At 35.8% G+C, this 27,915-nt stretch overlaps 1 protein-coding gene and 1 long non-coding RNA gene across 2 annotated transcripts; one reads left to right on the top strand and one right to left on the bottom strand.

The window, feature by feature from the left end:
• Window positions 1–88: 88 nt before the first annotated feature.
• Window positions 89–14,701, top strand: LOC141376645 (uncharacterized). Its single transcript, XR_012387271.1, has 7 exons — window positions 89–112; window positions 2,242–2,380; window positions 4,142–4,251; window positions 10,669–10,782; window positions 13,294–13,445; window positions 13,538–13,571; window positions 13,912–14,701. It is a non-coding gene; the product is annotated as an uncharacterized lncRNA (long non-coding RNA).
• Window positions 11,514–27,915, bottom strand: zmat3 (zinc finger, matrin-type 3). The gene is made up of 6 exons (XM_005155855.6): window positions 27,764–27,915; window positions 21,591–21,940; window positions 21,202–21,348; window positions 19,304–19,470; window positions 16,912–17,006; window positions 11,514–13,424 (listed from the first exon to the last, which is right to left on the bottom strand). The coding sequence occupies exons 1-6, from the start codon at window positions 27,879–27,881 to the stop codon at window positions 13,216–13,218; spliced, it is 1,086 nt and encodes a 361-aa protein (XP_005155912.1). The 5' UTR covers window positions 27,882–27,915; the 3' UTR covers window positions 11,514–13,215.

The following is a 27,915-nucleotide window of genomic DNA, read 5'->3' as shown; positions in this document are numbered from 1 at the left end:
TTTAGTCTGCTTTCTCAAATACGGCCTACTTGATGACCTGTGATAACTCCATTTTGGCTTCAGTTTATTTCGCGAGCAAGAAGCACGTGGTACCCGTTTGTTTGTTTTCCACGTAAGTTATTCGATATAAATTACCTTCATTCAAGTTGTATGAAAGCTAAATAACACACAGTAGCTAGCATGCTAGGTCTCGCATCTGTGAAATTGTTTCCATGTTGTCATATTTATATATATTTTTTTAGAAATGTCAAATTTGCAAAGTTATAATACCTGCTTTTCCTTTAATTATACTGTTAAAAATCCCACATTGCTTACAGCTTACATAAATTTATTTCTGTAAAATGATTAAGTGTTGACAATGTAAGGTCACAGGGTGGCGCTATTGCTTTATGACCTGTTACTGGGGCTTTTTTTTTATATGTAACGTTAGCCTGTTTATAATGGAGTGACCACTTAGTTCGCAATTTCTTTGGATTTACTTAATTTAATATCTATATGCTTTGAGTAAAATATTAATATTTGTATACGTCTAATAACCTTTCTTCCCATTAAAATAAACTGAACAAAACAATTGTTTTTAGATTTTTGTTATTGAAAAACAGAATTATATGTCAAATATTAGTGAACTATTCTGAAGTTAAAACAATAGTTGTTTAATGGATGTAAACAAGTCTAAAACATGACACCTGTGGGTGTTTTTTGTACGATTGTCATTTTGTTCTATAAATGACAACAATTGAAATCTGAAAGGAATGCCATGAATAGTTTGCTGAACAAAGCAAAAATATAATGATTAGCCTATATATTGTTTTTCAAAACTAAAAACAAACATTTGCACAGAAAATTAAGCGCCCAACAAACACTTTATTGATGGACCCCCTGTGGCTATACACCCTAGAGAAATATGCTGTTTGCGGTCATGTGGTTGACGGTTTACAGTATAAAGGTCATTTTTGTCATGAAGTGCTTAATGTTTTTGCTTTTGTGTTGATTGAAAATACCCCACATTCCTGTCATTGCTCAATGACTCTGAAATTCCTGTCAGCTTTTGTGTGACAGCATGTTTTCTTATTCAACCTGATGTCATTTTAGATTAAACTGTTGGCCGTGCGGTGTGTGATTGTTTGGGGTGTGTGTGTGACTTGAGTTTTTGGATGAGAGCCACCGATGAGTGCTAAAGGGGGTTTTTGAAGAAGTTTAAAGAAAACAGCATAATAATTAATAATAGAAAATTAGATTACTTTTTTTTTTATTAATTATTTATTTGAATAAATGAAAAAATAAGAGACAAACAAACTGTGTTGTAAGTTTGTGGATATGTTTAGATAAAAACAGCAAAAATACAAAGTAATTATTTTATAAAATTTTAAATAAATAATAAAAATGTGCTCTAAATAAGTAAGTAGATAGAAATTATTTATACGTTTATTAAAATACATAAACATGAAAAGAAAATTGTGTAAAAATAAATAAGATTAAAATAAACAAAAAAAATTAATAAGCCAGAGTGGTTCGTGGAAATGTATTGAGATAAACAGTTTATAAAAAAAATTAAGACTACTAAATAAATAAATAATACTTGAGCAGATGAATGAATTGATCAAATTTATTTATTAAAAATAGAAATAAATAATTAAAATAGATTAAATAAATAAACAAATGAATAAATTAAATAAATACTTTAATAAATTAATTTAAATAAATAATATTTTAAATAAATAGTTTAAATAAATAAATATTAAATAAACAGGTGAAAGTATTAATTAAATTGATTAAAAATAGAAATAAATAATTAAAATAGATTAACTAAACAAATAAACAAATGAATGAATACATTAAATAAATACATTTATAAATTAAGTAAAATAAATAATTTAAAAATTAAATAAATTCTATAAATAAATAAATACTATAAATAAATACATTAACAAGCATATATTCAAATGATCACAAGTATTTTAAAATTATATGATGATGGTCATTTTGGGGGTCCAAGGAAGTTGAACAACCTCTGTCTTATATAGATATGAATTATATTTGTTGACATGTACAACTTAAAAACAGAGCCTTGGTATTTTAGTTGTAATGATAATGAAAATCAACTCAGTAAATTTAATGTACTTTTCTTCTTCATGTATTGGGATGATTGTTTCGATGTTGGACTGTGTTTCCAGAGGAATCAGATGGGCGTTTCTTCTTCCTGAAATGAACAACCATCTCTGCAATTGTTTGTGTTTTTAGCTCTCGGCAGCAGACGCTCACTTCCTCTCCCTGCAGAAATGCATTCTATTGGTTAAGAAATCATGAATCCGGTAACAGACAGGAGGATGAAGGACTCAATCTAATCTGAACTTAAAAGCAACGAATGCAAACATCTAGGGTCAGTAATTCTTTTTCTTTTTTGAAATTCCCATGCTTACATTTATTACATTATACAATACACTAAAACCATAACTTTGTCAAATATTCTTAAAGTTAAAATTTAGATTTTTTTTATTTCATTCCTTTGGCTTAGTCCCTTTATTCATCAGGGATTGCCACAGCGGAACGAACTGCCAACTTAGCCAGCATATGTTTTACACAGCGGATGCTCTTTATGCTGCAATCCAGTATTGGGAAACATCCATACACACTCATTCACACACATACACTACGGCCAATTTAGTTTATTCAATTCACCTATACCACACGTCTTTGGACTGTAGAGGAACACCCGGAGGAAACCCACGCAAACACAGGGAGAACATGCAAACTACACACAGAAACACTAACTGACCCAGCTAGGGCTCAAACCAGCGACCTTCATGCTGTGAGATGACAGTGTTAACCAATGAGCCACCGTGTCGCCAGATTTTTATTTACTAATTTAAAAATAATAAAATTTAACTAAAAACGTCAAAAAACATAATAATATGTCAGTTTAATGAAATAAAATAAAATATTTGTTTATATTATCAGTGTTAACAGTAAACACTTGTGCTACTTGATATATTTATATTTTTTAATCAAAAATAAACAAATGAAATATGTTTAAATATATATGAAATAAAAATAACTTTGTAAATGTCTAAATATTTAAATTTTTAAATAAATGTATTGATAAACATTGATAAGTATTTATTTTATTTTTAAAGTCTGTAAACAGTTGCTGAGACTTTTATTTCTGTATGTTGATGTACTTTCAACTGAAACTGAATCTTGAGTAGGGGGCGGGGCTTTCTCTTTTGCACATCATTCCCTTATAGCAAACTTACAATAAGAGGGGTGTGGCTAAGAACATTGTGTCAGAAACTTAATGCAGTATTCGCAATCACGCCCCTTAATTAGTTTGCTATGAGCAAATTGAATGAGCTATGAAAGAAAGCCCCGCCTCCTACTTAATATTCCGCTTTAGCAGAGAGTACATTATTCATTCATTCATTTTCCTTTGGCTCAGTCTCTTTATTAATCAGGGGTCCCTACAGCGGTATGAACCGCCAACTTATCCAGCATATGTTTTACACAGCGGATGCCTTTCCAGCTGCAACCCAGAACTGGGAAACATCCATACACACTCATTCACACACATACACTACAGCCATTTTAGTTTATTCAATTCACCTATAGCGCATGTCTGTGGATTGTGGGGAAAACTGGAGCACCCGGAGGAAACCCACACCAAGATGGGGAGAACATGCAAACTCCACACAGAAATGTCAGCTGATTCTCGACCCAGCAACCTTCTTGCTGTGTGGCCACAGTGCTTAAGACTGAGCCACCGTGTTGCTGGGAGTATATCAACATGCTGAAATAAGTCTCAGCAACAGCTCAGATCAATGTTTTATATTTAATTATAAAGTTTTATGGCATTTAAGCCGTGTAATAAGCAGGATAATGTACATCTAGGCGGTTGTTTTTTACAGCACAAAGCACAGTATAAGACTAAAGGCTGCTTTAGTCTTAAAAAAAACACCTAGATGTACATAACCCCTAAAAAAAATATTTTTAAACATTAAAAATTGCACACATTAGCTTTAACGTAATGAAATGTCACATGTGTAAGAAAACGTTCATTAAACACACACACACACACATACACATCTGTTCTTTTCAGCTGATGTTTCTGGAGTCCTTACAGTTCCAGCTGTCCCATCTCCCTCAGGGCCTCATGCAGACCAGAAAAACAGCACACAAGTTTGTCAGTTGACTCGGCCCTGTACAATGAAGCCCACTCATGTCACGCTGCAGTCCCACACACACTTATTGGGTGCGGTGAGTAAAATACAGAGCTGAAGAATGTCATTCTTGCTGAGGGGAAGCCAGGAGTTCTCTGAAAACAAAACCAATGGACTGAAGCAGCTTGTTTGACCATTGAACAGCACTGGATGGTGTTTGAAACAGCCATGGTTGGTTGTGATTAGGACCAGATAGAATATGCACACTTTGTGGTGCAGAATTGTGTAAGCTAAAAATAAAAAGTTGATTATTGAGCGAGGATTTCGAGAGTATAGGAGCTGAAAACTTAACACCAAAACTCTAAATAAAATAATATTTATTCTAAGTCTGGGGCAACATGGTTAGTGGTTAACTGGAAGGGCATCCGCTGTGTAAAACATATGCTGGATAAGTTGGCGGTTCATTCCGCTGTGGCGACCCCTGATAAATGAAGGGATGATTTATGATTTGCTCATAAATCTGCAGAAATCTACTTAGTTGATGCAATGAAAATAATAGTAGTGTGTTTGGTTGTTTTGCTGAATGGCACCCATCACTATATTAAAGATTATAATCAGTCTATGCTTAAAAAGATATATATAAATATATGCAAATGTCAGTTCTTTATGTAAATATAAGTAGTAAAGAAGACCGACTGTAATTGATATGGAAACATTAGTGACATGTTTGTTGCTCTAAAGGAGCCTTATTAAGAAAATGGGCATAGTCAAATGATATGAGTTCAGTACATGCCTTAAACACCATTATTTCCTCGTTCACATGTAAATTTTTGAGTGTAAAAGATCAGCAGGACACCGGCCCTCCAGGACCGATTTTGGACACCCCTAATCTAGGATGCAAAATATAGGAAAAATAGATATTAAATTTATCCAGCTTCACCCTGAAGAGGCATATAAGGTATGTTAAATTGTATCTTTTGTAAATTCATCCTGAAATTAGCTGAGCATGTTTCAACAAACACAAGACTGCTGAGTTTAAGTGCCTGAGTGCATGTTTAAGACTTGTGTCAATCACTCAGCCTTTACTGTCATATTTCTGGTAAGAAAAAATCAGCAGTAAACTTTATTAGTAGTCATTTGGTCATGCAGAGGTTGATGTTAAATCCTGGCTGTGTTTTCTTTGACATTATAGCTTCAATTTACAACACATCTCTGTTGGTCTCTTTTGTCCAGTTTAGGTATTATTCTGTCTAAATTTTATCCACAACACAACTTGTTTGTGTTTGTGCGTAAGAAAGAGAGAGAGCAGGCTGCAAGCGTCACAGCGGAGCTTATTAATTTTCACGACCGATCCAAATATGGTCAATATGGACCTTCTTATTCTAGGTGTATTTTCGTGAGTAATAAATGAGCATATAAAATGATTTTTTGAACTTACCTAAAGCAGTTATTTCCAAACTTTTTGCTGTGTGCACCCCTTTGTAATATTTGACACCTGTCAAGCACCCCTTACCCCGATTAAACTCTACATTTTTAACTACAATAACTAAATACACATATTTTCTGTGTACGTGATTAAAATAAAAATAATAAAGCGCATGAATTTAATTAACAAGCTGTTATGAAGTTGACAGTTTTCACATCGCCATTAGGTACAGATAAAAGTTTGTCTGGCATGTTTTTCATCGCTAGAGCTTCCTGGTGGATTCTGCAGTGTACCCCTTTTTTCTTCTGCAGTTCAAGTTTTCCTTGAAACAAACTTGCAGGCATGCCTTGTAAGTGACTGTCTTGTTTGTAAGTGCCGAACCATGAGGGCTTAAGACTGCTATTAGCTAAAACCTCACCACAGACTAAACATTACAGATTCGGATTTTCTGCATCTCCAATCCATGTAAACCCGAAACCGATGTAACTGTGGCTATATTTGCGTTTCTTATTTGACATTTTCTCACTCTCTAGCGTAGGCCTAATTCTTTTCATCAATACATCTCTGCTGGATTTCTCTGTTCCCACCTACGCCACTTCACCTCGTTCGTTATCCTCCAAGTCCATACCTATATTCAAGGCCGCTGCACATCTTCATAGAAGAGGCCGATGTAGATGGTTCATCCCTACTGTCACTTGACTTCTTTAAAGGGCCAGTTTATAACCAGGTGTCTATTTTGATGAATATAGTAAGCAAAAAAAAAAAAATTATGAATATACTATCACTTAGCTATAATAATAAAAAAAATAATAAAAGATAAATCTTTTGTCGTTACAAACATTCTCTCGCGCACCCCTGGTGGTCAGACTGCGCACTGACCTAAACCATACACCTATGATGTAGATATAGGAGAACAATTAACTTAGTATACCAATGCAGTATATGGCACCTTTGATGCTAAATATTCAATGTCAATAAACATACAGTCCTGGCAGTTTCTGTGAATTAAAAGCCACTTTTGTGTTCGAACAGCCGTGAGATGAAACCAAAACCAAAATAAAATGCAATATTTTTTTCTTCTTGAATAAGGCACTTTACTCACACAAAACATGCTGCAAAAGCACTGATATAATTAGTTTTTAATGAAATATTTTATTAATACATCATATTGCGATTTAAAATAAAAAAGAGTCCCACGCCTCTTTACAATAAAGTTAAAATGTTCTTTCATCTGTACTGTACATTCAAGACATTAAACCACTGTTTAACACATCTCGAAGGGGAAAAAAAAACAGAAAAGGTCAGATAAATATCATCACTATTGCACTCAGACCTTTTAATGGACATGAAAAGGCAACCATTATATAAGAACATGTCTTCAAAAGGCACAGCTAGATTTTATTTCGATGCAACTCAAAATAAAATGCCTCTGCAAAACCTTTAGAAAACATTTGTGAAATATGACTCCATAAAAAAAACAAAAAAGAGGTATTTATGGATGGGAAAAAGTAGATGGAGGATATTCTCCATTGGGAATGAATGTAGTGTCCCTGCTGGCGTCCTTTGGGAAGGTCTGTTTCCAGAATGGGTCACAACTTCCTGACACAAAACACAAAACAGGATATGGCTTGCCTCTGGTGATTCTCTGGCAGAAAGTACTGGGACTACCAGAAGAAAACACCAGGTTTTGTAGTGCTTTTATATGGTTAATGCAGGTTCTAGTCCGGCCTGCAACATGTTGTGATCTCATTCCCTCATTATAAACAATTTCTGTTGGAAACCACAAAATAATTGCACCATCACATTAATGATCAGTGGCGCGTGCTTTCTGCGTTAGCGAGGCGACACACTGCAGGCAAAAATATCTCTTTTTCATTTTGAGATTTGATGCTTTTTGGCTTTTCATAAAGTGTGTTAATTTCAAGAAGACAGTCAAAATACGCTCCTGTTATGCTTCTTTAAAAATTCTCTTTTATCAATATGTGTCTGTAGATTTTAATAACAAAATAAATATTTGTAAAAGCTGTTTTCTGATTTTATTCTCCTGGAATGAGCCATAAATCTGCATTTAGGCAGCTCTTAAACATCACAGTTTCATTCGTATCTTTATTCTGCAGATTTTAACTGGGGGATTTGTTCATAGTAAAACTTTTCCAGACTTTCTTCTGCTTTTTTGCAATATTTTCCCAACTACACTGTAAAAAACAATTAGTTAAAATAGTGAGTAACCCCATTGCCTTAAAAGTGTCAAGTCGACTTAAAAAATAAAATGTGTAAACCCGTTGTAACTTGAGACTTTTAAGAAGACCTATTTTTTATAATTATGCAAGTTCTTTTAATGAATAGTTTTAAGGAAATGGATTTACTCATTTTTTCAAGTAATGTCAGCTGATCACTTTTTACAGTGTTAAATAATTAACACTGTTAAATAATTTAACATTATTAAATAATGCCTCATTTGCATATTTAAACATTTAAAAAAATGTGACATACAAAAAAATGTGTGCAAATCTTAATACAATCAAATCAATGGGAAATATGATGAGTAATAGATTTTCTTTTACTCTCATCACCTGCAGTGTCTCGCCGTAACATTTAAAATGCAAAGTTTATATATACACTTCCTGACAAAAGTCTTGTTGCCCATCCAAGTTTTGGGAACAACAAATAATAACTTGACTTCTAGTTGATCATTTGATATCAGAAGTGGCTTATATGAAATGCAAGGGCATCTCTTATGCTTAATTTACCAAAATAAAATATGATCATGCCTTGATTTTTAATTATTTAATTAGGACAGTAAGGTCTGACTTTGCTTAAACAAAAGTCTTGTCACTTAACAGAAATAATGTCCAGTATAGAATATAAAGCTGTGGAAAAAGAATTAATATTGTGTATGACTCCCATGAGCTTGGAGGACTGCATCCATACATCTCTGCAATGACTCTAATAACTTATTAATAAAATCATCTGGAATGGCAAAGAAAGCGCTCTTGCAGGACTCCCAGAGTTTATTCTTTGGATTCATCTTCAATCCCTCCTCCTTCATGTTACTCAAGACATGCTTAATAATGTTCATGTCTGGTGACTGGGCTGGCCAATTCTGGAGCAACTTGACCTTCTTTGCTTTCTGGAACTTTGATGTGGAGGCTGAAGTATGAGGAGTGCTGTACTGCTGAAGAATTTGCCCTCTCCTGTGGTTTGTAATGTAATAGGCAGCACAAATGTCTTGATACCTCAGGCTGTTGATGTTGCCATCCACTCTGCAGATCTCTCGCACGCCCCCATACTGAATGTAACCCCAAACCATAATTTTTTTCTTCACCAAACTTGACTGATTTCTGTGATCTTGGGTCCATGCGGGTTCTAATAGCTCTTCTGCCATATTTGTCATGATTGGGATGCAGTTCACCAAAAATCTATCTTCTGCCACTTTTCTAAATGATCAACTAGAAGTCAAGTTATTATTTGTTGCTCTTACAACTGGGATCGACGACAATGCTTTTGTCGGGTAGTGTTTATATATATATGAAACAGCTCACCACCTAGCCATTTACATAAAAAAGCTTGACTTAAATGGTCAGTATTTGAATATGCAAAACTCCTACTGGAAACATATGTAAAGCAGAACAACGTGAAATGTTGAGCATCACAGTTGAGTAGGCTTTATACTCCGAGGCACATTTAAGATGTCTATTAGTCCCACAAACTGTCCCAAAAGTCCTCCGTGATGATTCCCACTGTAAACATTTGATTTAAATGAACGTTGACGTCTGCGTAATCATTTATAGCATGTAGCACAACATTGTCTTTTTCATTTCTTACCAAGTGCGATTCAGTTCTGGTCCTTTTCTTGCAGAGCAGTTGTCATTTTAATACACACAAGCAGCAATAATCTCATGCGGAACTAATACTAAATCAGAGAAGAACTACAATCGCAAACATTTAGAGACAGCAACTCTGAGATATTACAGAAATAGCTTATTTAAGAAAGGATTGAGAGCAAACAAAAACAGTGAGGGTAAAAATGGGTCATCATTTCAGTTTATAATATAGTACATATCTTTGATAAAATATTTATAGCATTTTAAGTGATAAAATAGGAGGAAAGGGATGTTTATGTGCAAAATCATGCATCCATGAACCAAAAAAAAACATCTTAAATTTTTTAAAGCTCCTGCTTTTTGCAATAAATACGCCCAAAGGAAAGTTTAACCCCAAAAAACTGAATATTTACCAAGCATTTAGTTTTTACAAGTCAGAAATGAGCTGCTTTGGACACATTTGGGGAATATAAGTCTAGAATTGCCTGAAGGAGAATATATTTCAGCAATGTTTCCTTTTTAGGTGCACTATTCATTTAAAGATCATATATTTCTCAGTACATTTTAAGCACAGTAGTTTGTGATTCGTACTGATCTAAACATAACGGATTCAATGATTATTTTTTCTATTTCCCTGTTGACAACTGATATTTAGTAGCATTTTCATTAAGCTTACATATTTGCATAAACTAACCCTTTAATTAAATGTAATTAGCACAGGGGTGTCCAAACTCGGTCCTGGAGGGCGGGTGTCCTACATATTTTAGTTCCAACCCCAATTAAACACACCTGAATCAGCTAATCAAGCTCCTCCAGGGAGGTGTGTTGAAGGAAGTTGGAGCTAAACTATGCAGGACACGGGCCCTCCAGGGCTGAGTTTGGACACCCCTGTATTAGCAGGTGAAAATGGTAAAGCATTGGCATTATCAATTGTGATCAATCACTGAAAATATATGATTATACCAGGTAAAACAAGGTCTCAGATTAGCTTCAAAACTTCTCTAAATCAGATAGTTGTGAGGTAGGGGAACACAGGCGGTACAGGCCTTATTAAAATTAGCCATGTTGTCCATTTCTCCCTTTAATCCATGGAGAGATTCCCTTTATATAATCCAAAAATGAAACTAAAGAAGAATTTCCCAAACAAACGCATGCTAGTTAACAATACCAGATATTTGCTCCAAAATGATGCTTATCAGATTGAACAATTGCCAGTATGTCTAAACGAAGTAAACGGGTTGATCTATTGTCATCGCTTTCACAGTACATTCAGCAGGAACGCTGGAGAGCCGCCACATTTACTCTCTTATTTTGACTCGAGGAACAGCGGTGTTCGTTCTGGAGCTCCTGAAGAAACACAGTGAATCTGCAGCTCAGGGTGAGTAGGATTGCCACTTTTGTTTGTCTAGGAAAATGATTGCTGCTAGATTTGTCCCTTTTTGAAGGATAAATTGCACACATAATATAGTTTCGGAAAAAAAATCTAAAATGTATATACTTACTACCTCTTCAAGATTCATTTGAATCATTGTAAACAAACAAAAAAAAATATTATAATGTAGTTAATCCAAAACAGTGCAGTAAACAACACTAATATTGATGTCCCTGCTCATAAGGCAATCTAGGATAAGAATTTACTACTTTAACACTAATTATGAACACAAATACTTCCTACACAATAAAAAAAATGCTTTTCTTACTTCAATTTTTTTTTTTTTTGGCTTCTTTCTTGTCCAGATATCTAAACATTCTTATATCAAGAAGCATTTTGTGCAAGCAAAACATAATGTCTTGTTTTAAGAAATAATATGCCAATATTAAGTGAGTGGGGACGCAGTAGGTAGTGCTGTCGCCTCACAGCAAGAAGGTTGCTGGTTAGAGCCTCGGCTGGGTCAGTTGGAGTTTCTGTGTGGAGTTTGCATGTTCTCCCTGCGTACGCGTGGGTTTCCTCCGGGTGCTCCGGTTTTCCAAAGACATGCAGGACAGGTGAATTGGGTAGGCTAAATTGTCCGTAGTGTATGAGTGTTTGTAAATAAGTGTGTATGTATGTTTCCTAGAGATGGGTTGCGGCTGGAAGGGCATCCGCTGCGTAAAAATGTGCTGGATAAGTTGGCGGTCCATTTCGCTGTGGCAACCCCTGATTAATAAAGGGACTAAGCTGAAAAGAAAATGAATGAATGAATATTAAGTGAGTTTTTCCTTAAAACAAGCAAAATAATGGGGTAAGCAGAATAATCTTGTTTTTCCTTTTGACATTAGATTATTTTGCTTACCCCATTAGCAGATTATTTTGCTTGTTTAAAAAAAAAAACTATTGGCATATTTATTCTTAAAACAAGACATTATGTTTTGGTTGTCTAGAAAATGCTTCTTGATTTAGGAATGTTTAGATTTTTGGACTAGAAACAAGAAAACAAATCTAACTGAGAAAATTATTGTTTGTAGTGTAGATATACAGTTGAAGTCAGTATTATTAGATGCTAATATTCAGCCAGAAGTGCAATGTAAAGGCTTAATTAGATTACCTAGGCAAGTTAGGGTAATCAGTAGGGCCAGATGGAATCTGCGGTCGTTTTTTGTTATTTCTGCTGAGAATTTTGGTAAAAATCTGTGGATTTCTGCAGAATTATTTTGGGAGTATCCTAACTAAAACCTTAATATGTGAAATATAAAATAATATCTTTTTAATTTTTATTTAATGTTTAAAATGCAAATCCAATTAGATTCACATTATTTGGTAAACAAAGCAAGTCTCTCCTATAATATGTCTACTAAAAGACAGAAAATATTTCTGTACAAACTGCATTGTACATAAATCAGATGAACATTTTCATATTAGTCAATATTATTACTGAAATAAATGTAAAAACTGAATAAATATAGATTTACACACATTTACTTAAGTAAATAAACAGAATTAATGATGGGCTAAAAATCTGCTGAATTCTGCGCATGCAGATTTTGTGTGGCCCTAAGTCAGGCAAGTCATTGCATAATGGTGGTTCATTCAGTAGACAATCAAAAACAAATACTGCTTAAGGGGGCTAATAATATTGAACTTAAAATGGTTTAAAAAAAATAAAGACTGCTTTTATTCTAGCTGAAATAAAACAAATAAAACTTTCTCTAGAAGAAAAAATATTATAGGAAATACTGTGGAAAATGCCTTGCTTCATTAAACGTAATTTGTGAAATATCATTTATTCATTTTCTTTTCGGCTTATTTCATTTATTTACCAGGAATGAGCCGCCAACTTATCCAGCATATGTTTTACACAGCGGATGCCCTTTCAGCTGCAACCCAACACAGGGAAACACCCATACATGCATTGCATTTACACACATACACTATGGCCAATTTGGCTTATTCAATTCACCTAAACTGCATGTCTTTGGACTGTGGGGGTAACACCCGGAGGAAACCCATCTGAACACGGGGAGAACATGCAAACTCCTTACAGAAATGCCAACTGATCCGGCCGAGGCTCGAACCAGCAACTTTCTTGTTGTATGGTGATCATGCTACCCACTGTGCCACCGTGATGCCCCATTTGGGAAATATTTGAAAAAGAAAAAAAAATCATAGGAAAATAATTTTGACTTCAACGTATTAAAAAAACCTTTCACAAATTACCTCTCATTCTGGCACAAAGGAAACTTTGCTTTGCAATGTGTGCTGCTAATACTAGCTCATAAATTGCTTATGGAATAACACATTAATCACATAAAGAAACAAAAACATCTTCCATTTTAAAACAAAAGTGGCTACTTGCAAAATGGCAAGGTTAGTTCCTCAGAATCCCTAATCTTCTTAAGTGTATCCCAGGTTCTCCATCTCACTGCGGTAGCGCTGCTCTGACACTCTGCTTTTGTGCTGTTTGCTCTCCAGGTGTAGGCGAAATTCGGCCTCCTCGCTGGCACCCGAGTTACACATGGAGCAGTAGAACTGGCCACTGGGTGTGACGCACATGGCAAGGTCTCGTGGGATACGCTGCCTCGGCCGTGGGTTGTAGTAAGGGCCTGAAACAGCACAAGAAACATGTCAGCTCATGAAACATCAAATCAACAGCTACATGAATAAGCAGATGTATAAGATTATGAAATGCATAGTCACACTGACATTTGATGTGCAGGTTGATGTACAAACGCCAGCATTCTCAGGAGTCAGTAAGTACTAAGCGTTTTATTCAGCAAACATGTATTAAATCGATGAAAAGTATGGTGTGTAGTTTTATAATATTACAAATATATTTTTAAAGAGCTCCTATTATGGGTATTTAAAAGTAAATGACCTTCCATGCAGTGTGTAACACAGCTCTAAGTGAATGAAAATATCCAGCTGAGGGTTAAATCTGAAAGTGCACCGTGTTTAAAAATATTGATTTATTTTTAACAAAAGATTCATTTAAATGATTAAAATTTATCAACGACGTCCCGAAACAATATCAAATATGAAGTGCCGGATCCAGTAAAACATTAACCTGCCTTTCCCTTCAAACGCTGGCAGAGTGCGAGTGTGTGTGGGACTGATCATGACTGAAGATGAGCGAACACGCTGGTGATCAATGCAATAATCTACCCTGCAACGAGGGATTGTTCGGCCGTTTGGTAAAGGAAGGATCAGAAAAGACTATTGTTGTATGTGACTTTGTCAGAGCTTGACAGGAACGTTACCAGTGCACAGTTCATGGACTATTTTCTTCTTTCATTTCACAAGTGTAAGTAAGTGCGATTAAAATCGTTGCCTCCTTGTTTTCTCTAGCTTGCAAAATATGTATTTAATTGTGTTTTGTTACTTGTAATCAATCGCTCCATGCGACTTGTACACTATCTGCTTAACTCTTTATAACCACATGTCATATCAAAAGCACGTGCCGGATTCTTTACGGATTTAAAGGCATTTGTGTGCTGGAAATCCACTGCTGTTTGTCATAGCTATGGCCACCATCAGCTGTTCCTACAAGTGCGGCGGTCAAGTTTCAAAATAGTTTATTAGTATTAATACTGAATGTGTGTCATTGTTTTTACTTATAGTTTAGAATAGAGCAATATGCTGATGTTAAACTGCATTGATTTAATGCACTCCTGCATTGGGCTCACACAAACACTCTGCACTCTGACTACTTCAACAATGTTGATAAGTCATGGTGGGCAGTTCTCTCTGTATTGCGTTGAATGCAGTCGACCAATCACAACAGACTGGGTCATCTGACCAATCAGCGCAGATTAGCATTGTGCTAAGGAGGGGTTTGGGAACAAATGAATCGCTGAACGAATCATGTGGGAGTCGCTGGGATAAATAAAAACAAATTATAAGACAATGAAAGCGCTTTTTGACCTTGCATGCATATCAGCCTGTTGTTGAAGACCCCAAAACTAAAATATGACCTTTTTTATTGCATAATAGGGGCTCTTTAAAAGGATGGTTCACCCAAAAATGAAAAATCTGTCATCATTTACTCACACTCTACTTGTTACAAACCTGTTTGCGTGTTTTTCTTTTCTTTTTCTGTTGAGCATGATGACATGATGACAGTAAATAATATTTTACTTGAAATTTTTCAAGACACTTCTATACAGCTTAAAGTGACATTTAAAGGCTTAACTAGGGTAATAAGGTGCACTAGGCAGGTTAGGGTAATTAGTCAAATTATTGTATGATGATGGTTTGTTCTGTAGACTATCCAAAAAAGAATTAGCTTAAAGGGGCTAATAATTTTGTCCCAAAAATGTTTTTAAAAAAAATTAATAACTACTTTTATTCTAGCCGAAATAAAACAAATAAGACTTTCTCCAGAAGAAAAAATATTATCAGACATACTGTAAAAATGTCATTGCTCTGTTAAACATCATTTGGGAAATATTTAAAAAAGAAAATAAAAATCAAAAGGGGGCTAATAATTCTGACTTCAACTGTATATATATATATATATATATATATATATATATATATATATATATATATATATATATATATATATATATATATATATATATGTATATATGGTTGAACACAAAACATGCTATTCTGAAGAATGTTATGTTTATATATATATATATATATATATATATATATATATATATATATATATATATATATATATATATATATATATATAAAAAAACATAACATTCTTCAGAATAGCATGTTTTGTGTTCAACCATTTGAGTGTGAGAAAATGATGAGGAAAATAGGAATTCTTTTGTGTGAACTGTGTCTTTAAGAAGCACTATTAATAAGAAATAAGAAATGTTGCTTGGGCGTGAGATCAGCATATTACAATGATTTCTAAAGGATCATGTGACATTGATGACTGAAGTAATAATTATGAAAATCTTTAAAATAACAGAAATATTTCATAATAAGTAGTTAATTGATACCGCATTAAAATTCTGCAAATTATTTTTGGAAAATAGGAGATTCACATCCATATCAGAATAAAGAAAAAACAAAAAGCGTTTAAATCCAACTTATTCTGTTGGAAAATTACCATATTTCATACATGCATACTCGGTAGTGTGCTACTCAGAAGTGCACTGAGAATCCTTTTTAAATTACAGCCCAATTCCTGAATTTACATTTTTAATTGAATTGAGGTAAGCAAGATGCAAATAGTAACTAGGAAAGTAAAGTTCATAGACAAGCTTCATGGTGACACCATGAGAAAGCCTAGCATGAAAGTTTAAGTAGTTTTTCAGAAGCTTGAAGTTTGAAACAGTTGGCATATAGACAACAACAAGGTTACCCAATAGAATCTGGATGCAGCCTTTATGATGCAAGCTGAGATTGCATCGCTCAGGGATGCAGTGTCAAACACAATGCTCTCAATGGAGCTAGTGACATCATTGTGAGGAGTAGGATTAGGGGTGAGGTAAGGTGAGAGCATTAAAAAGCATTGGATGCAGCTCAAATTGCATTTGAGTCTGCAGCCATGTTTTAAGTATGGATTGACATGTTTTGTAAATTTTTAAATTATCACATTTACAATTTGCAGTAATGTACACATTTAGCAACATATGAGGAAAACATATACAATTTTCATACCTTTTAGTGATAAAACACCTATTTTACATTTAATGAAGCACAATGTGTAAGTGCTTGACTTTGGCCTATAGTGCAGCTAGTGAACGCTATGTGTTTCCATGTGTAATTGAGGACAGGAGTCCAGGGCAATGGGGGCATGTGTGTGATTGAGATCTGCCATCGTGTGGGTGACGTTCGTGAGCCTGGGCTGACGTGGGGTGAAGGATCGACTTACACAGACCAAAGCCTTGGCTTGAGGCCTGCATTTAGCGAGACTAGCGCATTGCGCTACATTAGCACAGGCTGGCAAACTAACACGCGCAGCTGCCAAGCGCTCTGCTGCCAAAGCACTGATCACAAATGCAGGTTTTGCACCACAGCTTGGACCACTGAGCAGAAAACTGAACCCGTGGGGCAAGATCACATGATGGCAAAAATCTGTCTACTAAACTATTGGTTGAGACGAATGTATGTGGACAGTACCTGGCATGGCAGTGTTGAACTGAGCTCTGCGGTTCTTCATTAATCGATACTCGTACCCTTCTTTCCGTGGCCGTCTCTGAGTGTCAGACAAGTCTCTGGAAGAAAAAAAAACACTATATGAAACCTTCTATTTATGAATAGATATAGTTATTTAGCCTCTCGATTATTACACACCTTAATATGCATATAATATTATTTTATTATTTCAAGCAACAAGCTGAATACTTTGCAAATTTTTCACAGTATTAAAATAAACTAATCTAGAAAACAGTTTTTAAAACAAATATTATTCGGCATCATTACAGTTTTCAGTCAATGAACACAAAGTCTTTGAAATATACAAATGTTACAGTATAAATTTAATGTAAAATAAAAAAAGATTTATTAAAATAATTGCATATGTAGAAAAATGATTTCTACAAACATTTGAATGATTATGTCTCACTGAATCACAATATTGTCTTAAGTACAAACATGTTATAAATATTAGAATTTTGGATATTTTTATATTTTAGAGATTATGTGAATGATTCATAAAGTCAAGGGAACCAAACTGAAAATATATAATTCATTTTCACTCTTTATTACAAAAAACAATGACATATTCTTTGTTTCATATACATTTTCCCTCACTTTTAGCCTATTTGTTGGGTCTGAGGATTCAAACCTAGCTTAACTGGCCACAGACATGTTTGCTCAGATACAATCATAGGTTTGGAGTGAAACAGGATGTATCTTCCTGGGTTTGTTATCAGGACCGCCCAACAACAGCCAAAGCAGCATTTCAATGAGAGCCTCACTTATCAATGCAAAAACAGCCCGAAGATCAATCTCACAGGAAAAGCCTCTTCCTCCATACCAAATGTCTGAAGTGTTTAAAGCATACACATGGATTTTCTTTTCATCAAGATTTTAGGATTACAAAACCCCCATCAGATTTAGATTCACTGACCGGCCACTTTATTAGGTACACCTGTCCAACTGCTCGTTAACACAAATTTCTAATAAGCCAATCACATGGTAGCAACGCAATGCATTTAGGCATGTAGACATGGTCAAGACGATCTGCTGCAGTTCAAACCGAGCATCAGAATGATGAAGAACGTTGATTTACGTGACTTTGAACATGCCATTGGTTTTGTGCCATGTGGACTGGTGTGAGTATTTCAGAAACTGCTGATCTACTGGGATTTTCATGCACAACCATCTCTAGGATTTACAGAGAATGGTCCGAAAAAGAGACAATATCTAGTGAGCAGCAGTTCTTTGGGTGCAAATGCCTTGTTGATACCAGCTGGTTGGAGCTGATAGAAAGGCAACAGTAACTTAAATAACCACTGGTTATACCCGAGGTATGCAAAAGAGCATGAACAGGTCCATCCTTCAGGCGGACAGGCTACAGCAGCAGAAGACCATACAGGGTGGTATTGTCAGAATTTGGTGTCAACAACATGGAAGCATGGATCCATCCTGCCTTGTATCAACAGTTCAGGCTGCTGGTGGTGGTGTAATGGTGTGGGGGATATTTTCTTGGCAATCTTTGGGCTCATTAGTACCAATTGAGCATTGTGTCAATGCCACAGCCTACCTGAATATTGTTGCTGACCATGTCCATCCCTTTATGACCACAGTGTACCCATCTTCTGATGGATACTTCCAGCAGGATAAAGTGCCATGTCATAAAGCATGAATAATCTCAGACTGGTTGATTGAATATGACAATGAGTTCACTGTACTCAAATGGCCTCAACAGTCACCAGATGTCAATCCAATAGAGCACCTTTGGGATGTAGTGAAATTCAGGAAATTTGCATCATGGATGTGCAGCCGACAAATCTGCAGCAACTGCGTGATGCTATCATGTCAATATGGTCAAACCCGGTACTAGGTAAGGTGTACCTAATAAAGCGGCTGATGAGTATATTTGACAATCCCAAAAGCATATTTACGTTTATAAAAGGCCCTCCAGCTCCTCCAAAACTAACACTTCTATTCTATTCTATTCTATTCTATTCTATTCTATTCTATTCTATTCTATTCTATTCTAAATTGATCTATTTGTTTCTCATTTTTTTCTGTTAAAAAACAACCCTTGTTATTTAGACAAAGTTTAACTAACTTGTTGCTTTTCTGTTGATTTGACTTGCTTCTACTATCCTTAATTGTGAGTTCCTTTTGATAACAGTGTCTTCTAAATGAATGTAAACAAACCCAAGACAAGGGGTCATAACCCGTCTGTTTTGCATCTGACGATATTCCCAAGTGCAGAACAAACTGCATATCTGATGTCTCAATAAAAACGGCAGAAACGACACCACCCACAAACATAGGAGGATTTTCCATGTTTACTGGCTGTTTTATCTTGGAGCATGTGTGGGTGTGACAGACTCACGAGGACGTGGCGTTCTGCTGCGCCTCGGCCAGACGCAGTCTTTTGGCGTGGTTTTTGCCCTGATAGTGTGCCTGGGCCACAGCGGGGGAGCTGAAGGAGGCATCGCACAGCTTGCAGTAGTCGTTTTCCGTGGCCAGTATTACTCTGCTGGCGCCCTTAGTGAGTGGCTGCAAACGGGACAATGACAGTGGAGCTTTTAGAAAAAGCCGAGTGATGAAAGGTGCATGTCGACTGGGACGTCTCTGATTACTATCAAGCCAGACTTAGTGAATGGATGCTTGCGGCGTGACACCGCATGATCAAACTGCACTTAAAAGATATTGTCAGATTGGATGTTAAAGATTCAAAAAACAATGTATCTGTTTTTTTTAAGTGTTTGATGATATGCTATTCTTCTAGGCAAATAGATATGTAGATATTAATACATATTCATTTTGTTCAGCATCATGTACATATCGATATATCGGTATTAACCGATATATGCTTATTTTGACTGTTATTGTTATTTCCCCAAGAAGAAAAAAACAATTATCGGAAATTAACAAATTATGAAGCATTTCTGCCAAATGACCTACTACTTTTGATAGGTACATTTCACAGTGGACACTCACTTTAGAAGAGTTATGCTTAAGGGATGAGAAGAGCAAATTTTGGGAGTGTTTGAGTTTTTGAACTGTGGAAAATTAGGACTTATTAAATATAAGAAAATATATTAAATATTTTAAGATTTGTATTGATGAGTTTAAATATTGGTTATTGGCTTTGAAATATGAACAGTCCTTTGTAATCAGATAATTACCAATTAAAATTTATGCACAATATATCGGCGGCCATATCGCGCCTTATCGAGTTTTTCACCATGAAGAAAAGGACTTCAGAATTGCTTTGTTGTTTTTGTTGGTTTTGTAATCAGACACAGAAGAAATCCATGTTCAGATCGGCTTAAATATCAATTATTAGCTTACAAATATAAAGAGTTATCGTAATAAGACATTTATTGGTTATCAGCTCAAATTTCTATAGATAGATGCAGTTATTGGCCCAAATTTCTATAGTGATAAATTTATTGGCCATATAGAGTTTTTCACCGTGAAGAAAAAGACTTCAGAATTGCATCGTTGATTTTTTGTTATCAGGTACAGAAAAATTAATTTCAAGATTTATATTTTGGCTTAAATATCAGTTATCAGCTTCCAAATATAGAGACTTATTGGTAATAAGACATTTATCGGTTATCAGCCCATTTTCCTATAGACATTAGTGATACAAAATAAATTGGTGGCCATATCAGGCCATATTGACATTTTTATCATAAAAAATTGGACTTGAGAATTACAATTTATTTCCATTTTGTTTTCGTAATAAGGCTTTGTATTTATCAGCTTAATTATTGGTTATATAAAGATAAAGAGTTATCGGTAACCAGTTATCTGCCTGAATTTCCATAGACATTAGTGATGTACAAGATATCGGTGGCCATATTGGCCCCCATCAAATTTTTCACCATAATAAAAGAGAACTTCAGAGTTTTTGTTTTTAAAAATACAAAAAATGTTTTTTCAAATTTGCATTTATTGGCTTAAATATTTTTTATTGGCTTAGAAACTTAAAAAGTTAATCAGATATTTATTAGTTATTGAGTCAAATTTCTATGGAGATGATGCAGAATATATCGGCAGCCTTATCAAGCCATTCTAAATTTTCCCCATGAATAAATCAGTATCAGTATGGGCCAGAATTTCCATTTCACTGCACTCCTAATAGACTTAGCTATCAAAGCCATTGTAAATAATGCTAATAAGTAAAAACTAAATAAATAATAATATAGCCCTATTCCCAGACATCTTTAAAAACATACTTGTTTAGACAGAAATGCAGCAGTTCAGAGTCATAAGCACCTGGTTGGCAGTCGCATTAGCAGAATCTGTGGGTGTAGTGGCTGAGGGTTGCTGGGAAACAGGCTCTACTACTTCTGGAATTGTAATGGGAGGAGGCTGTTGGCTACCGGCATAAAAATTGCGCAGCTTCTTACTGTGGTTTTTCCCCTGTAGACAAAACAAAGGATAGATTGCGTGCTTCATCGCAGCAAAGACCAGGACCTCAAGAAAAACAACTCGCTGAAAGAAACCAAAACTGAAAGTATGAACTCATGATTGTGAGAGCATGCAGCTAAACAATCAAGGCTTACTATCATCAGACAATTGTGCAATGCAAAACTGCATTTGTTAAAGTCAGATTGTGAATGAATTTACTGATTCATTTTCATCCCTCATGGGTTTTAGATTACCTGATAATGTGCCTGAGCCTGTTGGGCAGAGTTGAGAGTGACATTGCAAAGCTTACAGTACAAAGGTTTGCAAAGCTCTTCCAGAGTGGCTTCCTGGTCAGCGGCCACAGCCTGAGCATCTTCCTCGGGGGGCTTTGGGCTGATGACAGGAGGTGGTGGCAAGGGTGGGTTGGGTGGCAACTGGAGATGAGGAGGTGGCTTTATGGGTGGAGTGCAGTGTGGGAATGGCAAGGGGTCAGGCATCATCACTGGTGGAGGTCTGAGGTTCTGAGTCGGGGTCATGGCCTGGAAGGGCTGAGGTGGCTGCTGACACATCAAACTAATAGGGGGCTTCAGAATCGGGTCTGGACCTGGAAAGCCAAATGACAGAATTTAGAATCAGATTGAAGAAGTGCCATAACACTACTGAAATTGCAGTGTAATCTGCTGTTGATAGCACAGACATTTATGAAGCAGCACTCAAACTGAAGTCACTTTCAAACCAATCACGGTTTTCATTTTCAGGGCAAAGAAAACTGTGATCAACTTGATTACATGTAAAATCTGCATGGGGAACATTTTTTACCTGATTGCATGGATTTTTATTGACTGACAGAGTTGTAACAGTCAGGTATAGTGCTTTTTTTTTTACAAAAAAAAATTGTGAGACTCTTGTGTCTGTCTTGGTGTTTCAAAATTAATCTTAATGCTGTCCTCAGATTTGTCAAGTCTGCAGTCATGCTCAACTATTTCATGCTTTCTAAACCAAATATATAACAGCTACGATGTCCACATTAATTTCACAGCTCTGTAGTTTTATATATTTATCCTTAGGTCACAAATCTGCTGAAACATAACATAAGACCTCTGGGCTATACACAACAGAGATGTAAAGGCCATATACATATTTAGTGCGACAAATGAGCCCTTCTAATAATAGCACGGATAAATGTAAGTGCCATGTCTTGTGCATCGCTTTTCCTGTAGCGGGAATGAATTTGTGCAGTATGGCCTGCTGTAGATGTGATTAGGGCTGACTGCTGCCTCCTGAACTCGGCGCATGTTTGGCGCTTCGGCACATCTGAGGCCGGGCGAGTGGGGGTTGGATGGTCAGCTGTTTTGTGGCTGTGTGATATTTCCAGTGTATTAGTTCCGACGGGATCATGACAACAATGATTCAGATGACCAAAATAGACATTAGAATGCGCCAAATGGTCGTGTTTCCGTTTGCCTGAAAGCTGTCATCGTTAAAACACCACTTCCTGGAATTTGGAATTTATAAATGCCGCTATGTTTGTAACCTTAAATGGAACCATTTATACTTTTCTTTTAAATGTAGGTGTCGGGATGGCGCAGTGGGTAGCACGATCGGCTCACAGCAAGAAGATCGCTGGTTCGAGCCCCGGCTGGGTCAAGCCCCGGCTGGGTCAGTTGGCATTTCTGTGTGGAGTTTGCATGTTCTCTCCATGTTGGCATGAGTTTCCTCCAGGTGCTCCGGTTTTCCTCACAGTCCAAATACATGCGCTATAGGTGAATTGGGTAAATGCAATTGGCTGTAGTGTATGTATAAATACGAGAGTGTATGGGTGTTTCCCAGTATTGGGTTGCAGCTTGAAGGGCATCTGCTGTGTAAAACATATGCTGGATAAGTTGGCAGTTCATTCTGCTGTGGCGACCCCTGATAAATAAAGGAATAAGTCAAAGGAAAATGAATGAAAACTTGAAAAGGCAAAAATAAAAAAAAGGGTGGCCGAAGACTAAGAAATGATGACTCGTTAGTAAATAATTATTTATCAATCAATTATTATCGACGGGGTCAAAGTGAAAGTTGCGGCTTCCTGCGCACGTTTGACACAACCTTGATGCTCGTGAGCGCAACGGCATTACATATGGACTCATCGCCGACGCATGTTGGCTGCTCTATCAGTTACATGATGGCATCCACTGCATGAAAAACATAAGCGGAATAGTATGCGGTTCATTCCGCTGTGGTGACCTCTGATAAATAAGGGACTGAGCTGAAGGAAAATGATTGAATAAATGATTAATGATTTAGAATAAAAAAGAACTGCATGCTTCTTGCAGAAGAACTTCGAAGCCAGAGCACCTTATCTATGGTTTTATGATGTTCCTGCTTATTAAAAAAATTATGAAAAAAGTTAATACTGAATATTCATTCATTCATTCATTCATCACTTCCAGCCGCAACCCAGTACTGGGAAACACCCATACACACTCATTTACACACACTATAGGCAATTTAATTTATTCAATTCACCTATAGCGAATGTCTTTGGACTGTGGGGAAACTGGAGCACCCTGAGGAAACCCACACGAACACAGGTAGAACATGCAAACACCAATCAGAAATGCTGGCTCAGCTGAGACTCGAACCAGTGACCTTCTTGCAGCGATTCAGCCACCGTGCCACAATACTAAATTTTTAATTTCCTAATTCAAAAATAAATAAAAAACAAACAGGTTTTAGACCTCCCTCAAATGGCTATACCCAGCCCCAGTTATCTCAACTTGTTTTTTGACAAATTGGTTTGCTAAAACTACACAGTGGCACAGTGGGTTGCGCTGTCGCCACACAGCAAGAAAGTCATGGGTTTGAGTTTTGGCTCGGTCAGTTGGCATTTCTTTGTGCAGTTTGCATGTTCTCCCTGTGTTGGCGTGGGTTTCCTCCAGGTCCTCTGGTTTCCCCACAAGTCCAAAGACATGCGATACAGGTAAATTGGGTAAGCTAAATTGGCCATAGTGTATGTGTGTGAATGAGTGTGTATGGGTGTTTCCCAGTGATGGGTTGCAGCTGGAAGGGCGTCCGCTGCGTTAAACATATGCTGGATAAGTTAGTGGTTCATTCCGCTGTGGGGACCCCTGAATAAAAAAAGGAACTAAGCTGAAATAAAATAAATAAATGAATGAAAACTAAAACAAAAAAAATTTGCATTTTTTCCAAAGATGTGCCCTATAAACCTTCCCCCTAAGTGGTACATTAAAATCATCTCAACAATTTATCATAATACATTTTCATCTTTTTAGGACTGCCAGCATATACTGCCAGTTGTCTTATATTTTTCTTGTTTAAGAAACAGAGAAGTACAAGTTTCACCTGTCACACTAGAGGTAGAAAATCAATTTAGTTTGTGTTGCATGCCAACTTTATCAGATCGTAATAGACCCTTTTCACATTTCTGGGTTTCTCAGCAGCAGAAGTTGCAGACAAAGGAGAGATTAAAGTCAAATTTACTGTCAGCCCCATAGACACTGCATTACAAACACCTTAAATAAGCAGTAATTATTATTTTTTTTTGTAATTTGACGTAAAGAGGATATGATATATACAGTATACATACAGTGCTCAGCTTATATAAGTACACCCCTCACAAATCTAGCTTTTGAATTTATATTTTTAATAAAGCATTACCTTTTTATGGGACAGAATTGTACCTTAAGACAAAGAAACGAATTTGTATCATTGCAGTTTGTATCTTTAAGGACTTGATTTGTACCATGGGAAACCAAAATGTACCTTTGTACAACATTGTACCTTCATTAAAAGTACAAATCTGATCCATGAAGGCACCACTACAGTGACAAGACATTTGTACCTTAACAATGTCAAATGTGTTCCTTCAAGAACAATTTAAAGGCATTTTGCTACATACAAAATAGGTCAATTTATTTTCTGTAAATATCAAATATCAAATACATATTAAACAATGTTTTTATAAAGAGTTTATTTTTGTGTAAATGCAACTTTTCCATTTACAACAAACAATAAAAAATACTTTAACATAAATCAAAAGATCTGTTTTTTGCTAAGCAATTCACAACACTTTTCACAAAAAATGTTACAGAAATACAATCTCCAATGTACAATATAAAACCTTTTTTTCTTCAGTTTTCACATAATACCTGTGTAATCACCTAAAAGTTCATTTAATTTACCTTATTTTAAAATAGAAATAGAGCTGTGCAAAAGTATTGATGAGATATGCGCAATGTCTGTTGATTTTTACAACACTAAAATGTCTGCATGAACACTTTATATGTGCAGGACTTTTGCCAGCTCATGTGCCTAGTGGAAAGCAAACGCCAAAAGGTGCGGATATCAATAATGAAAATGTATCAGAAAATTCTAACCAAATGTTTTTTAAAAATGCCTTAAATGTTCAGTTTACAATACCTATAGTTTTATGTTCTACCAGTTGTTTTGTATTATAGAACTTGATAATGAATGTTTATAAGTTTCTTAAAACATGCTTTTAAATGATGATTCTTGTTTTAATATGGAAGTTATTCATAAAGTCACTTTGCCTTTCCAGTAATATTTATTTTCATAGATATTGTAATAAAGGAGTTGTCCAACACTTACGTACCTTTTTTATGTGAACAATTGTGTACCTTCATTTCAATTGTAGCATAAAAGGTACAGAACAGTATCATAAGAAGTCTTTTCTGTACCATATAAGGTACAACTTTTACAAAGGGACAAAACTGTTCCTTAGGGAACATTATTTGTACTACCTTGTGCCTTTTTTCCCCCGAGAGTGCATAAATGCAAAACCCATAACCCATTTTTTGTAGTCGCCATTCAACTCTGGTAGACTTCCCCATCACTAGAATATTTCACCCAAAATATGCAAATCTTGCTAAAATCTCATGTCTTTCCAAACCTGTATGACTCCCTTTCTTCTGTGGAATTAAAAAAGATCTTTTTTTTTTAATAAGTATTTTTGTCACCAATCAGGTTCACTTTGACTTTCATACAGATTTGAAACAGCCAAATGATAAGACAATTTACTTGAATGTAACTTCATAATCATTTGCAGGGTTACAAAAAATAACAGTACCCAACCATTTCACATTCTTCTCCTTTTGACCTGAAAACAAACTTGATATCTCTTGGTCATCAGAGAATACAAGCCCAGAAATAGGTCTAAGTAGAACCCACAGTCCCGACTCAAGGTCAGGGACACATATACCTGCTCTCTTTCATTTAGATTAAATTTACTCTGCAAAGTTTAGTCTGAGCATGGCAACAAACATCTGCTCTTTCATCAGTACTGGGATCAAATATTTTTAGATATGGGGAGGATTGTTCCCATTGGGCATCTATAATGCAAGGTATGCAGGGCACATGAGAAGGTAAAGCAGTCCTATCACTTGATGCTGCAGGTTGTTTTACACCACTGACTGCCGCAAAACACTTCTAAGTTGTTCGTGCATTGCACATTTGTTCTGTGACAGCATCAATTATTGAGAGCAGAATAAATGCATTACGTGCATGATTGCTCTGTGTGCTTAAGGGATGATTTGTGTTTGTTGTATCCTCACGCAATTCATCCTTCTGTTTTGGCTTATGGATTTCAATGGCTTTTCTCCGAGCTGTATGGTGTCCCACTGTATATCAGAGCCACTTTAACACTTCAACCAAGAACAGAGCGCTCTGGAGTGCAATAAATATAAACTGAGCATTTTTATATCCTAGTCAATTAGATGAATAAACTTGCCTAGGAGTCTTCCTTCAACAAATCCACCTTAACCTTGTGTTTGATTGTGTTTTGTAAAGACAGCAGGTAGTGTTACGTTAAAATCATGACTGATATAGCATTTCCCTTCATATCAGCATGGCTGTTTGTTTCATATTTGACCAAGGCTTATATGAACATGGGCAGAACCTACCATCATATGCCTCACTCAACCTGCCTCATGCATCATTCTGCAAATGTTTCTACAGTACAAAAGGGAATGAATAAATGATTAGAGTACTCTCTTTGGAAAATAATGTATTTTAAAAGCCTGCATGTATGTTTTTGAGCTTGACATGTATGCAAATACTACATCCATGTAGAGCTTAAGCAACATCCTAACATAATGGGAAGAGAACAAAAAGCTGCATTTTGAGAAATCCAATGATATTTGAAATATGTTAGTCGTGTACATAGTGTTCTATTAACATTTGATGTGTTATTATCCTCATAGGCAATGCAGATATGGATATTCATTCTTAATTTGTCTATGGTTATTGCTAGACTCACATCAAAGCATTTATGCTCCCCAATTTTACCATTATTTGAACATAAGCACGTATTTTAAGTAATTGCAGGGCAAGGCAAATATGATGCAGAGCATCCCTTATAACGCACTGCATTGAAAAGCATTTCAAAAACATTGTCTTGTCTTACCTGTGATCCGAGGGAAATAATGGCTGCAATCTCCATAGTTTACAGGCTGAGAGCTGTAGATATTGCAATAGTCAGCACCTGAATAAAAAGCATCTCTGTTCTTTACATTCATCGCCATCTTCCCTGCATCCTTTCAAGCTCTCTCTGCTGCT

This window comes from Danio rerio, chromosome 11, assembly GCF_049306965.1.
Source record: "Danio rerio strain Tuebingen ecotype United States chromosome 11, GRCz12tu, whole genome shotgun sequence".
Lineage (NCBI taxonomy): Eukaryota > Metazoa > Chordata > Actinopteri > Cypriniformes > Danionidae > Danio > Danio rerio.
This window is presented reverse-complemented; position numbering and strand designations above follow the sequence as displayed.